At 38.5% G+C, this 14,999-nt stretch overlaps 2 protein-coding genes across 4 annotated transcripts; one reads left to right on the top strand and one right to left on the bottom strand.

Moving 5' to 3' along the window:
• Positions 1 to 20: 20 nt before the first annotated feature.
• On the top strand, positions 21 to 10,393 carry rpn2 (ribophorin II). 2 transcript variants are annotated; one of them, XM_044023418.1, is made up of 17 exons: positions 21 to 95; positions 377 to 567; positions 705 to 800; positions 1,841 to 2,016; positions 2,108 to 2,183; positions 2,327 to 2,461; positions 2,773 to 2,949; positions 3,037 to 3,155; positions 4,002 to 4,107; positions 4,538 to 4,629; positions 4,723 to 4,837; positions 5,356 to 5,550; positions 6,027 to 6,113; positions 6,206 to 6,301; positions 6,766 to 6,841; positions 7,259 to 7,388; positions 9,740 to 10,393. In XM_044023418.1, the coding sequence occupies exons 1-17, from the start codon at positions 83 to 85 to the stop codon at positions 9,753 to 9,755; spliced, it is 1,896 nt and encodes a 631-aa protein (XP_043879353.1). In that variant the 5' UTR covers positions 21 to 82; the 3' UTR covers positions 9,756 to 10,393. The 2 variants fall into 2 exon arrangements, with proteins under 2 accessions (XP_043879353.1, XP_043879352.1); XM_044023417.1 differs by lacking the exon at positions 9,740 to 10,393 and adding an exon at positions 8,731 to 8,828.
• Positions 10,394 to 11,141: 748 nt separating this feature from the next.
• Positions 11,142 to 14,944, bottom strand: ghrh (growth hormone releasing hormone). 2 transcript variants are annotated; one of them, XM_044023423.1, is made up of 7 exons: positions 14,932 to 14,944; positions 13,937 to 14,043; positions 13,586 to 13,676; positions 12,501 to 12,605; positions 12,073 to 12,177; positions 11,392 to 11,517; positions 11,142 to 11,273 (listed from the first exon to the last, which is right to left on the bottom strand). In XM_044023423.1, the coding sequence occupies exons 3-7, from the start codon at positions 13,663 to 13,665 to the stop codon at positions 11,261 to 11,263; spliced, it is 429 nt and encodes a 142-aa protein (XP_043879358.1). In that variant the 5' UTR covers positions 13,666 to 13,676; positions 13,937 to 14,043; positions 14,932 to 14,944; the 3' UTR covers positions 11,142 to 11,260. The 2 variants fall into 2 exon arrangements, with proteins under 2 accessions (XP_043879358.1, XP_043879359.1); XM_044023424.1 differs by lacking the exon at positions 14,932 to 14,944 and having other exon boundaries at positions 13,937 to 14,059.
• Positions 14,945 to 14,999: the final 55 nt, after the last annotated feature.

Genomic DNA, 14,999 nt, shown 5'->3' with positions numbered 1-14,999 from the left:
CTGGTGACAGGTCGCTCTCAGAAACACCGGAAGCAGTCGTGGGTTTTGGTGACGCTGCATTAGACTCAATAGACTGCAAGACATGGACCGGTCTCGTAAGTGGATTCATTCATTCTTTTAAAAAAAATAGCATTAGTAATGCGTGTTTTTCGATGTTATTATGTTTTATGTGCAATTATCCAACCGCTGTTGTTAAAGTAGTGCAGAAAGAAACACGCATTGTGCTGCTTTCCACTGTAACGTTAGCTTACTCACCTCTTGGCTAAACCTGCCTTGACCACGGAAGCGTTATCGTCGTGAATGAATATCAATCACCGGTGTGCTGTTAACTTTCCTCGGTCGTAACTTGTGACATGTCCCCGTTCTGTGCCTGTAGGACTGTACGGATGGTTCCTCTTGAGCCTGACTCTAGCTGGAGCTCAGGCGGTCACACCGGCGCACCACCTCTCCCTGGCTGATGTGGCCCGGCTACAGAACCTCCTGAGCCAACCGTTCACAGACCTGGAGTCCGCGTACCACTCAGTCATTGGCCTCACCAAGCTCGGAGCGGCTGTTCCCGACCACGATGTAAGCGAGTTTCTACAATGTGAATGTGACTAGGCGTTGGAATTAAATAATTAATTCAGTTTAATAGCATTGCGAATGTATAACATTTTATCGTAACCCCCAAATGTTCTTTTTTTTGAAATTTATTTGTATTATAGCAAGTGTGTCAGTTCATCAAATCCCAGCTCGACCCCACAAGTGTCGACTCCATCTTCTTTGCTGCCGAAACCAGTCAAGCCATATCTGGATGTGAGGTATGAAATATTGTCCTGACTGTCTTATCTACTGCCATACTTTATCTTATAACAGAGTGCATATAGCACTATTCATACACAGGGCAACTCTGAGACATTAAAATGAAATTAATCATCATAAAGCAAGACATCAAAATTAAAAAAAAATTAAAAAAATCATAAGAGATTAAGGTGTGATTTGCCAATAAATGAGTATTTAAAGACAAGAACAAGAATGAATTGAAAACTAAGATGATTACTTGAGAATTTATGAAAAAGCTGCAGTGAGCGATGATGTTTTCAGTCTTGATTTAAATGAGATGAGATTCTGAGCAGACCTCAGGAAGTTTGTTCCATAGATGAGGTGCAGAATAACTTTAGTACTGCTTCACTTTGTTTAGTTCTGTTTCTGGAACCAAACAATCAAAATTTCATAGGGCCCGCCACTTCATATAATGAGTTATTTTCCTCTGTTTTTGTTGTTCGCTAAATGATTTTGGTCCAGAACGCATTAATGATATTAAAAGAATTTAAACCCAGTAGGCCTCTTAGACGCATTAACTCAAATTCATAGTAAATAATGAAGTCTCATTTAGCCCTTATGCTGCACACACCTGGAACAAGATACCAACAAGAAATGAAATCTGCAACAAATGTTGTTCCAGTTTAAAAAAAAAAAAAAAATTCTCATATACTTATATTGAGCTTTAAAGCACTTCTATCTGTCATATCAGTGATATTATATACTATTTTTTAGTCTAGTTTTTTGTTTTCTTTCTCGTTCTGTTTTTCCTCTTTGTTTTAGTTTTATTATATTTGGGCTAAACTAAGTGTGTGTTTTAATGTTTCCAATTTTTGTTGGCACTGTGTATGATATGTAAATAAGTTTATCAAAAGTAAGTTTGGTTTCCAAACTTGGTATTTTTTAATGGTGCTGACCAAAACATGTTGGACTGATCTTTCCCTGTAAAACATTGATGTGGCATGGGGATTAATGTTGTGGTGTTGTGCAAACACCAAAGTACTAAACAGTTTATCTGAAATTGTTGTCCCCTCCATAGATCCCTGTGTCCAACGAAACCCGTGACATTCTCCTTGCAGCAGTGAGTGAAGACTCCTCCATGACTCAGATTCACCGAGCTGTGAGCGCACTCAGCTCTCTGGGACTTCCTGTGGTATCTAAGGAGGTCATTGGTGCCCTGACTGCTCGCATCAACAAGGAGGACAATGTTATGGCGTAAGTATTGGTCAATGAGGCCAATGCAGTGCTTGTGGGTAAATAACTTGATCATTTGAATTCACAACAAACCTGTGCTCTCTTTATACAGTATCACCTCGGCTCTGCTAACAGCTGCTCGCCTCCCTCAGCAGGCAGAATTTGGAGGAATACTCGAGGAAATTGAGGTGAGCTCTTTAACCTCCAACAGTTCGTGCTACATCACAGTATACTGAATCGGAGAACCACACGGTAGACTTAAATTAGGTTTTTTTCTCTTAGCATAAGTGGGCATGAATATGTTGAACATGTCTTTGCTTTTCCCTTTCAGGATCTGACAGCTCGTTTGGATGACCTTGGTGGTGTCTACCTCCAGTTTGAAGAGGGACTTGAGGCAACTGCCACTTTTGTCACTGCTGCCTATTCTCTGTCAGATCATGTGGACATGGAGCCCCCTCTGAAGGAGGTTTGTCTCTGTTAGGCCTCTTTTACACTCAAATTAGCAGGTATACTCGTGTCAATCTGCTTAAAAAGGCAATTAACACCAATCTGGTGTTTCTGCTGATCATGATCAGAGCTGAAGTCATCCAGTCATTTTTTTTTTTCAAGGAGTGATTGCTGATCAAACACATTTCTAATAGTCAAAAGCCCATTTAAACCCGGGATTAAATTTTCTTTTCTGTGGAAATTATATATTGGGTGTTTTTTAGGTTTAGACATTTAACTCTCCGTGGTTGTTGTTTTCCAAAACTGATGGAAGATGTGTTCTATTCCTAGGACCAGGTCATCCAGCTGGTGAATTCCATCTTCAGCAAGAAATCCTGGGACTCTTTGGCCGAGGCCTCCAGTGTAGCAAGTGCTGCTGCTGCTCTTTCCAGCAACCGTTTCCATGTGCCAGTCATTGTCAGTGCTCAGGGCCCAGCCACAGTGTCCCACAGCCAGCCGACTCTGCAGGTAGACATGGTGGATCCTAACATAGCTCCACTCCCCTGTGGGTTTTTTCTGCTTGTCCCGTGGTGACTTTCTCTATTCAATTCACAGCTCCTGGTCACTGATGTCATGTCTCAGCCTCTGGCTTCAGCCAACGTGCTGGTGGAATCTGCGTACGCTGTGGCCTCCAAGAGCATCATCCTCAGCCAAGCACCCTTCACACTTAATGAGTATGTATTGTTAGGGATAATGGTGCCAGATTAACATGACACGCTTCAGGCTTTTCCACTACATGAAAATGATTCCAACACATGGAAAATAGAAGTGGGTGATATAAGGTTAAAATTATTTTTATAATTTGTGAGTGTTTTATTAATGGTTAAAGGAGCAGCATTTACATGCCTTTCCCTACTTTCTACTGAGCTGATGACTACCTAATTAGAAGCGCAATTATTACCTCAAATGTGGCAGCAGCCGTCAGGGCTGTTGTTTTTTTATTTTAAATTATTTAGAACAGGGATTGTAAAGTGCACCTTCAAGCTCTAATGACTAGGTACAATTCATGTCAGTGCCTTGGACATGCAAGCCTACATGTGGGAGATTCTTGTTTGCCACAATATCTCATTGTTAGACAGGCTTGTACATCAGGGAACTGTAGTTTGCTTATTTTTATAGAAAACCAGCGATTTTAGCAGGGACACAGGAGTTTGTGACTTATGTGTTGAAATCCTTTGTTCAAATTTACTAAATGGACCTGCATTTACCAAATGAGGCAGCAGTATCCAGCAACTCCTGTGTCATGTAATAATAATAATAATAATAACTTTATTCATATAGCTCCTTTTTTAAAAACAGTCTACAAAGTGCTCTCACATACTAGATTAACAAAAGCCAAACAAGATGACCGACGAGAAACAAACAAAAGTAACGACATAAAAAATACAATAAGCAAGATGGTTTGGCTTTCAGCTGTGCTTGTGTTGTAGTGAAGATGACACGCTGTGGACCTCAGTCGGCACTGTTTGCATTTGATTCAACATAAAATGTATCATTGTTATTTTTCCCTTTCTTTTCAGTGGCGTCTTTGAATTGAACTTCATGTCCACTCAGCCCGCCAGTGGATATTACCAGTTTACCATTGCAGTTGCTGGGGATAGCCGACTGGTTGCTAATCACATTGAGGTGATTTAATATATTTAACTTTTTATTCTACTTGCATGATATTAAAACTGAGTTTAAACAAGCGTTGATTGAATATTTAAGTTAACTTAAATATTAATGTTTTAAGTTTCTTTGCTCTGTATAACAAAGAATTAAATGTAAATTATTTGAAACGGAAGTGTTCTCAAAGGGGTACTGAGTATTAAATGTGACTTAATTTTTTGAATGTATTCAGTAGAACAGATGGATTTAAATAGTAACGGTCCTAAGGCCAAAGTTAATCCATTAAGGCTTTTGAAAACCATGAAGTATTAAAACCCAGGCAAAACATGCAAAGGTGAGAAAAAGCAGTGTTATATACAGATCATCAGTTTGGTCCTTTTGTAAGTAAAAGCATTTATACTCCCCCTATAGCAGGAGTGATTTATTTTGTGACTGTGTCCACTTGCAGCTTAAAGTAAAGGTGTCCACTGAGGTGGCAATCAGCAACATGGACCTCTCTGTGGTGGATAAGGACCAGAGCATTGGCACAAAGACCACCAGGTTAGAAAAGAGAGAACTTTGATCAGTCAGCCAGTTTTCCCAGAATTCCCAGTGGAATTTCAGTTTTTTTGTTTGTTTGTTTTTTTAAATCAGAGTGGACTTTCCTTCCAAAGCCAAGATCCCCTTCACTGCAGACAGCCACCAGAACTTCGCCATGTCCTTCCAGTTGGTTGACGTCAACACTGGAGTGGAACTAACTCCTCACCAGGTATGTAATAATCACATTAGCAGTCTGAGCAGTGATGCAGACGACACCTGCTTTCATGATCACATTTGTGACCAATGCACCATTATATTTGTACACCTGGTAAATCCCACTGTGACTTAGGGCTGGGAAACATATACAGTACTGTAGATATTGACTGTGACTTGAAATAAGATGTAATCTTAGATTTTATATCGTCACATTGTGATGTGTTTTAAAGGGTCTTGCAGTGCTACTATTGAGGACTTAGGTCAGGTATTCTATTTATAATATGAAATTAAATATTTTATATAATGAAACATTCTTAATCAAACATCAAGTGGAAAGAAATGCACCAGATATAATCTGTAATTTAAGGTAACAAGTGTATTATAATGGTGTAATCCATACCATAAATGGCAATGATGCTGAAATTACTGTATCATTTTTAGGGCAGATTTTCCATTTATTTTAGAGTAGAGCTCTTCTCTGGTCTTGATACTGTTTTAGGTGAAGAGTCACTTACTCTCTTTTTGTCATAGACTTTTGTGCGGCTGCACAACCAGAAAACTGGCCAAGAGGTCGTGTTTGTGGCTGAGCCCGACAGCAAGAATCTGTACAAGTTTGAGTTGGACACAATGGAGCGTAAATCTGAGTTTGACTCCATCTCTGGTACCTACTCCCTGTACCTCATTGTTGGTGATGCTACCTTGGAGAATCCCATCTTATGGCACATGGTGAGTCACTGAACACTTATTAATCATCACTCAGAAAAACATAAGAAGTCGCCCAATGTATGTATTTTCAGTCATCGGTTTACATTGTGTCATCCTTACTGTTACTGTCTGCTTGTGTCCATGTCTGTGCTACTTTTTCTTCATTTTTAATTAATGGACGGATTAGATAAAGTTGTTGATATTGAGGAGAAAGAGATTTGGACTTTTTTATTTACTGACAGGACAATGAGAAGTTGTCAGTGTGTTTGAATCAGAGGAGCAAAAGTGAGAAAATACTTTGGTCCAGCAGTTCAGAATAAAAGTCTGCATGAAGATAGTGACGAACAATCACACTCCATGACAAACTATGATGGTGTCTATGACACAAAAGTGTCAAGCAACACTTTCTGTCTAGACTTTAGTGGTGATAAGGTGGAAACCACTAGCAAGACACTGATATTGAGGTGTAAATTTAAAGTTGTGATCTTTTTTTGAAGGCTGATGTCATTCTGAAGTTTTTGGATGAAGAGGCTCCTGCTACCATTCAGCCCAAGACTCTTTATGTACCTAAACCAGAAATCCAGGTAATGTTTTTTTTTTTTTTATTTCCTGTTGTTGCATCATGATGTGCTTGGTGTATCTGACAGCAGTTAAAACAAACTCCTTATCTCTGCAGCACTTGTTCAGAGAACCGGAGAAGAAACCTCCCACTGTTGTCTCCAACACCTTCACTGCACTCATCCTGTCTCCCTTCCTGCTTCTGCTCATCCTGGTAATAATTTCAACTGTGTGGAAAATGTTTTCTGTTTTTTATTTTTGTGTTGGCTAGACTTGAGCAACTACGACATGGAAATAATTGATTAATCATTTATCTAATTTAATGTCAAACAAAAAAACTCCACAAAAGTACATACACCATTAATTAAAACCATTTAATTAGCACATTAATCTTTGTTATTGCTGTTGTATTCACAGTGGCTCTTCAGTAGGAAGCCTTCATACACGGTGAATGAAGCTGCAGAACAGCATGAATAAAATGCATATTTTAATTAGAAATTACAAAAGCTATGAGGTATTTATTCCCTGGCATTTACGGTACTTAGTGATGGTCATTGTTATTGTGCATCACTGCATTGTATGTTAGGCTGTAAACACTTTTTCAGCCCCTTTTGTTCACAGCTCTTGAAGAGAATGAGAATCACATTGTTGTTTTTTTGTTCACCCTCTCCTCTTCAGTGGTTTAAGCTCGGAGCAAACATCTCCAACTTCAGCTTCTCTCCCAGCACCATTCTCTTCCATGTAGGACACGCAGGTCAGTCCCCCGTCTTTTAAAAATGTTTCTCACAGATGTGATTATTTCACAACCCTATTCATCTGCTGCTGATCCCACAGTGTTTGACATTGTGCGTCATTATCATAATTAATTTCAGTCATGTATTATTCATGACGTTCAATAGATTAAGTCTTTTCCATTCCATTTCTACCTAAGTGGTGTAAAAACTTTAATATGAGTTTTAGGAAAAACATAAAGAAAATGTGAGTGAATGGAAAGTTCTGTGTCTATTTCCTGTTCTTATCAATCAGTCCATAAAAACACAAAGTTGATGTAAATATCTTTTGTATAGTAGTTCATGTTCTGCCTTTCTCTGACTTACAGTATGTAACGTTAATTTGTAGCCGTTTTGCTTGTACACTAATGTTGAAGCTTGACCTGTTGGTTTAATTTCAGCCTTGCTCGGCCTGATGTACGTTTACTGGACCCACCTGAACATGTTCCAGACCCTGAAGTACCTGGCGATTATTGGCAGCATAACTTTCCTAGCCGGGAACCGCATGCTGGCACAGAAAGCTGTAAAGAGGTATGTTTCCCAATTGGTACCCGACACAAATTATATCCTAGAGGGCCCTTTAATCCCAGAGAGAAAAGCCTGGCCTCTTTCAGACGATGAGAACGCAGCAGATTTGAGGCCTCTTGGTAGTTCTTCACTCCCAACCTGAAGAAAAGTGGCTCTTCTATATCTGTAGCTCCTCATGTGGTCCCCAGAGACTGATCTCAGTGCCAGCCTTTCCATCCAGTAAGAGGTCTTGTGCCTACTTAGATCAGTAGAGATGTGAAGCAACAAGATCGGTAAGAGTGATGACCAGGGTGGGAAATGTCTTCACACCATCAACCTGTCCTACGAGAGCCAGGAGTGAGCAATTTGTAACCTGTGACACAATCTCAAGACGTCGCTCTGCAATTATTCACTTTCACTGCTTACTCTTAACATGTTTAAAGGGAGAGTTCAGGTTTTTTTGAAGGCTGGTTGTATGAAATACGCACACACAGTAGCTCGTAGGAAAGTAATTTCCCTATAGGAAAAACCTGTGTGCCACTAAACTAAAGGCTCACCTTTACAATGTCTTTAAAAATTATGTTTTACATCATAACACGCAGGAGTTGTTGATCTACTGCTGCCTCCATCATAAAGTATAAATATGTTATTTTGTGGCTTTGCTGTTTGAAATCATAAACTCAGATTTACATTAGAGCTGCAACTAACGATTATTTTCAAAATCAATTAATCTGTCAATTATTTTCTCCATGAATCTTGATTTGTCCACAAACCAAAACGATTAACTTTTAATGATTTCTTTGTTATCCAGAGCAAAGAAATGAAGAAAATATATACATTTCAGAAGCTTAAACAATCAGAAATCTTGTTGTAATCATGAAAAAAGCTTCAAACCGATTAATCAATTATCAAAATAGTTGTCGAATTTAATTTAGTAATCGATTAATTGTTTCAGCTCTAATTTACCTAAGTGACTCTGAAAAGACTCTGTCTCTACAAACTCAAAATGCTACTTTTCTCTATGGACTTGCAGTATACAAAGCAGCATAAACTTGGTTTTCTAAAGCAGTGAATATATTGTAAGATACTATAGACTTAAACAGGTGCCAATTTTGTTAGGTGAGCCTTTTTTTAAGTGATTAGTGACCACAGGAGGTCCCCGCTGATGGGGTCAGAGTACAACCACATATTTCAAAAGAAACTGAACTGTCACTTAAAACAAGATCAAGATTGTAATTTCTGATCACGCAAATGTCATTTTTTTTCCCCCCCCAGCTAGGATTTCTTCTTTCTTCTCTTTTGCTCGTCCCTGTCTCTTTTTTAATCAATCTGTCCACACCTCCGCTTTCTCTTACTCCTCTTTCAGGATTGCCGCAGAGCAAAGTAGTAGGTTGGCAAAGTATAGGAGCCTACGATAAAGCCCCCCCATTTGTAACAAACAAGTTGATGGTGTTCCAGGCTGAAGTAAGGGCGCCCTCGTAGCCTGCTTCCACAGTGCATTCTCATAATGGCTGGCAGCGTGCATGGCTGCGTGCTGCTCACTCATTCTAACGAGTGTTCACTGTATTTGCCTCCCTTCCCCCTGGTTTGCCTCCTCACTCACCCCCACACTGTGGTCTCACACTCATGGTTCTGGATGTGCCATCACGTCTCGAGTAACATGTTGTGTGTTTATGAACCAAACTGTGCATTTGTCTCAAATGTGAACATTTGTCTCAAGAGTTTCTGTCTGTCGAGGAAGGCAACACATCATAATGCATGGTCAACCCTTTACATGACTCGTCAATAATCAGGCTTTAAAGCTGTAGTGTGTGACTTTTACATGTAAACAAACATGATTAGACACATCAGCTCCACACAACTGTCTGTTGTTTCTCAGTGTAGCAGTGTGACAATATGTGTCACCTGCGCTGCACACAGGAAGTGATTTGTTTTATGTCAAGACAGATGGAGGCAACGTCAGCATTGTACGATTTGATAGCTGCATACAAGTTAAAATAACACTGAAAACACAAATAACCACCCACAAAAGAAGTGAATTCCACTGTTCAAACATAACCAGGCCATTCAGGAGTTTGATGGGATAAGCGTTTCTCGTCCCCACCCGCCCCTGCGCTGCTGCTGTATAGATACAAACGCTCCCTCAGTCAGACCTGACAGTATTGCTCGACAGAGCACATTTTCAGATGAAGGACACGGCAAACACATAATGTTGCATCGTTTCTGTTCACAAACACCAAACAGTTGCAGAATGATAACATCTACAACAAGAAAAATCACCAGAAGTTATGCACTGCAGCTTTAAAGAACGTCAGACATGTGCTCTTGTGTTGCTGTTCACTAATGTCCTCTTTGTTTTCTCTTCTCTTCCACAGAAATGAGAAAAAATAAAAGCAAGGCACAAATGAATTAAAAGAAGACATTGTCGAAGTTCGTTTTTTGTTTCCAAGGATTCGGTCATCAAAATCAGACTTTGTCCATGATATGGCAGTTCAAGAGTCCAGTCACCACTTTAAACATGCAGTTTGTCTCTGTGTTGCCAGATGGAAGAAATTGAGACATCACAGCATCTCTGGGGGCGACACTCACTGACAGATTCTCCCAGAGAGCTGTGAAGCTACTGATCATTGCACTTCATCTTCCTGTGAGATTTGTTCCGATTGTCCAACATACCCATATTTTGAAGTGAGCCGGGATTTTGATTTGTGGTATTTTTTTTTATTTTCTCATCGAGTTGGGGTTCGTCTTTGTCTTTTTTTGTACATTCCTCTTTGTTTTGACTCTGTGCCCATTTTATATTCTATTTTTCAGCTGATAAAACACTGGCAGCAGCAGCACTCACACTTGGATCATTACTGACTTTGCCAGCGTGTTCACCAGTTAGGTGGCTCAAAGGAGCGCGAGTGTCTTATTTGATACATTTGAGTTTTGGCCCCCGACCCCAGACAAATTGTTAATAATTAAATATGGGCAATTTGAGGATGTGATGTTTTTTGTAATGACCAGGAATAAATAAAGAAATTGAGGGTGAATCCATGTTTCCCGCTTTTTTTGCACTGAAAACTGCAGGGAAAAAATGTTTTAACCACTTTAAAGCTCCCCTAATACAATCTGTGTTCACTTAAATCTTATACATATGTTTGCCACAAATTTTGTCCACACCAAAGTTGAGTTTTTATCTCTTGACTGCTGCCTTGTTTGTTCGGTGTCCTCTAAGTGAATCTGAATAAAAGACTGTAAACACCAAAGTAAAAAAACAACACATTTGAATGTATAGATTGACTCAGCAGTGGATAAATAATTCTTTGCCATGAGGAAAAGATTTAGATGACGTTTTCAGTGGAGAGTCTGTTTCTCTGTCAGCGAAGCCAGTTCCTCATACAACCACACTTTAAACCCTGAAGTCTCCCTTTAATGCTGTAATAATTATTTTACAGACTTATATAACATAAAAATGAGATTGTGGGTTTATAAGGATTGATGGCGACTCGGGTAAAGAGGGCATCTGATAAGACTGACCGCTCATTTTTTCTGGTCATGTATTTTATGTAACCTTTTTTTCGTCCTCAATCATACATGTAAATATAAAGCAGTAATAAAAAGAAACGGATGCACAAATACCTGAAAATAGCTTTAGGTGCATTTTACCTCCTGTCACAGCCAAGTTCAGCATGAGCCTGATCTACCACATCCTCATAAATGGCCTGGTTTTCACATGATATTGCACAAGTCTATGAGCTGAGCTCCAGGTTTCACAGCTTTTAATGTCCACAACAAATGAATAAAAAAAGACATAATTGTTTTTTATTTTTCAAATAATTGGATCAGAAGAAGTGTAGGAAATGGAGCAGAGATGATGACTGGTGGTGGTGAGCACTGGCAGCAGCTTTCTGTTCTCAGCTCAGCAGTCTGTGAAGAAGAAAACCTGCAGGTTCATGAAGGACTATAATGGTTGAAAAGTCAGATTGGGGTTTCTAGCTGTTGGACCTTCTAAGGGAATATTAATGAGTTATTATTTATTATTTACCTTGGCCCCATGACCTCGCCGTGCACTCCTCTGTATCTGTGGTTGCTCTGGATGGATGTGAGATCTTCTTTGTAGGTGCCTTCATAGATGTCCGACTGACGCTTCATGTAGCTCTCGCTTTCATCTCTGTGAACAAAACGGCAGTAATTCATATTGTAAAAAGTGTTTCGGTTGTCATTCTGAAAACACTCTGTAAGTGTCTCAAGGGACAGGTTTCCTTCAAGTGTTAGTATCATATAGTTAATAAATACAACAGGGGTAAATATGGATTTTAAAAAAATCAAGATATTTTAACCACCTTTTAATGTTGTATTTACGTGTACAAAACTATATGAAATTAACACTTAGAGATAACCAGTTACAAATATTCTTTTCTGTACATGCTGGGGCATGTGTATGTACATATATTTTTACAGCTACAATATAAAAAAGCCATAATTTAATATAATTTAAGAATGCAACTAAGGATTATTTTCATTATTGTCTGTCGATTATTTTCTCGATTAATTGAGTACGGAGCAAAGAAACCAGAAAATATTCACATTTAAGGAGCTGAAAAATCTAAATAGTTGATGATTAGTTTACTAATCAATTAATCAGATAATTGCAGCCCTCATATCATGGCTGTTTGCTGTAAAATAAAGTGATGTCATTGCTTTCATCATACCATACTGTACCTACCCCAGCCGTTTGCCCATGATTGTCTGCAGGAACTTCCTGGCTGAGATTTGACCCAGAACTTTCCTGTACCTGTTTGTAAAGATGGCATCAGCGTGACGTCCCGTGCTAAAACCAGGAAAAGTGGACAATTCATCAATTTTCTCAATGGTATGGAATAAATAATAATAACTTCTGCTGAATGCATAATGTTTTTTCCATTTTTGGTGCAGAAATTCTATTTCACTATTGGCTTGTATTACATTGAAAACAGAAACATTATTATGTCATTGGCCACCATGAAATAAATTCTCTTCTGTTGTATTAAGGCAGAGTCACTGACACAGACGGATGTCTCAGAAACTGAATTTATCTTCACTGCACTGGTAGATACCACCAGAGGTAAATGAGAAGTGTCCTTTAAAGCACTGGGTCTGTATGAATGAGCTAACCGTAACTCTGCTCTCTCCCTGGGAGGACTGGTGTCATCCTGCAGCTTCTCTGCTGGGTCACTGATAGAAGACGTCATCAGGATGCACGTGTCCCTCTGGCCGAACCTGAGGAACGTCCCCATCAAACAAAAACAAAACAAACAAATGCAGGACAAAGTATTCACGCTGATGCGTCACGGTAAGAAACAGAGTCATTAACTTTTTAGACAAAGGGAAAATGTCCTCAGTTTAACAACCATGCTGTTTTCTGCTGCTTCGACACAGGACGCTGTGATTAAGCTTCTGTGTAAATGCAACACTAATGTGAATGATCCACACACCTTGACCCCATTTTGCATAACAAGTGCAGAGGTCAGAGCTGTGACAGGCAAAGTGGACGGTGGACACTTGAAAACATCATATGTGACCTTTATTTTCAGCGTGGTTTCTGGGTCGTGCTACACAATAGAGTAGAAACTAAGGGTTATTTTAATTCTCAACTCCTCTGTTGATTATTTAAGATAAAACCACTGAGTTGTTTACTGTCATTCAAGGGCAACAAAGCTTAAAACCCCTTCAATCCGGTTGATTTTATATGAAAATATTTAATGATTGATTTAGTAGTTCATTACTTATTGATAAATTGACTACCTATTACTAGGGATGAGCTTGTACAATATTCCTTATTGGTCTGATAGTTGTTAAAAAAAACAAAAACATAAAAATACACAGTGATTGTGTGAGCTTATTTTTTTTTAAAAGACACAAAAATAAACAAAATAGAGTAATTTTGAGTGTAATTTTGTAAAAAAAAAAGAGTCTAACAATTGTTGATACTCGTCTGTAATATTTGTTTTTGACATGTGGTGTCAAAGCTTTCCTACCTTTTCACATAACTTAACTCTACTAAATAAAGCATTAAATGACACATTTTGAAGCGTTCTATTCCAAAAAACTAGTTTGCTCTTTAACTTGGAGGGAGAACTATAACCACACTCAGAAATATTGAAGTGACCATTTATAAACAGCTTAAATAACATATTAAGAAATAATTTAATGGTTAAAAAAAGGATGTGAGTAAATCCAGTAAATGTGCGAGGACTTACCTGATGGAAGGGTAGAGTGGGGAGCCTGATAAAGACATGACCAGGCAACAAAACAGCAGCAGTGCAGCTTTGTCCATCATCACAGCTGGTCCTGGAGAAAGGAAGAAAAGACAGGAGAAGAGAGGACAGCTCGAATAAATGTCAGGAGAAGAAATAACATTATGGAAAACAGAATATGCTGAGAGCACAGTTTCTCCTCACACAGCCTTATTACTCTGTCAAAAACACTCAATTTGCAGGAGGAAGAGACTCATATGTGGGAAATATCAGCAACTGAATTGCAAACAAAAAAAAAAGGTTTTAAAGATATTACAGATATTAGATGTGTGCACATTTACACACTTGATTTACCTTGATGTTTTTAAAGTAGATTCTCAGTGTCCCTGCAGTTCTTCTTTATTCGGCGCCGTCCACTTTCCTTATTGCTCACTGCCAGGAAACACTGGACAGCAGGGTCACTGGAACAGAACTGTGTGTTATTCCTGAATACATGGTGAGTTTATACTGAACCTGTAGCTCACAGTCACTCCCACATTACACAGTATACTCTCTCTCTCTCTCCTTGAACTCAGCAGCCTGTGTTCTCTCTCTCTCTCTCTCTCTCGCTCTCTCTCTCTCTCACTCTCTCTCTCACTCTCATATCATATTTGCTTTTATTGGAATGATCGTTATTTTCACAAAGAAATTCCTCATGGGTTTTGTCATAAATATCAATCTAGAATATTATGCAAGAAAAAAATAACACATTCCAATTTTACTAAAATAAAAACAAACAAATACAAAATAGCGTGTCTTGTCTGGTCAGTGGGTCATGTCAAATACAGTACAGTAGTCACAACTTTCTGAGGAAAATATATTGAAAAATTATAATATTTATGATGATATTTCACAGAATTTCAAAATAAAAGTGTTTGTTTTGATGTCAAGTGGTAAAAAGTACATGTGTGTAATGTAAAAATGAATCTATTAATTAAAAAAAAACATATAAATATAACTTTTGGGGGGCCCACAATTTTGAGACCTCTGATTTAAACTTTGTGCTCACAGACACGATATTAACGTCATAAGATTCATAACACAAACTGCACAAATAAAGCACATTTAAAAGAAGTTAATGCACATAATCAGATATATGTTGTGGGTTAGTTATCTGGTTAATACTACTGTTCTCTTAGTGTGTATTTTATTTTAAATTGATTTATCAACAAATATTTTTTGCTAAGATATAAATTGTACTCTATTTTTTATTTACATTTTTTTGGTCGTAGAATGGGACCATAATATGACAAATAAATGGGAACTGTTGACATTATCTCACTAATGAATGTTCAGCTTTTAAAGTTTACCTTCTATGGGAAGAGACGTCCATGCCCGGAACGGAGCATGAAGTTTGTCGTACCGGGGGGGACATTTT

The sequence above is a fragment of the Solea senegalensis genome, linkage group LG4, assembly GCF_019176455.1.
Source record: "Solea senegalensis isolate Sse05_10M linkage group LG4, IFAPA_SoseM_1, whole genome shotgun sequence".
NCBI classification, from domain to species: domain Eukaryota; kingdom Metazoa; phylum Chordata; class Actinopteri; order Pleuronectiformes; family Soleidae; genus Solea; species Solea senegalensis.
The sequence above is the reverse complement of the archived record's forward strand: the minus strand, read 5'-3'. Positions and strand labels throughout refer to the sequence as shown.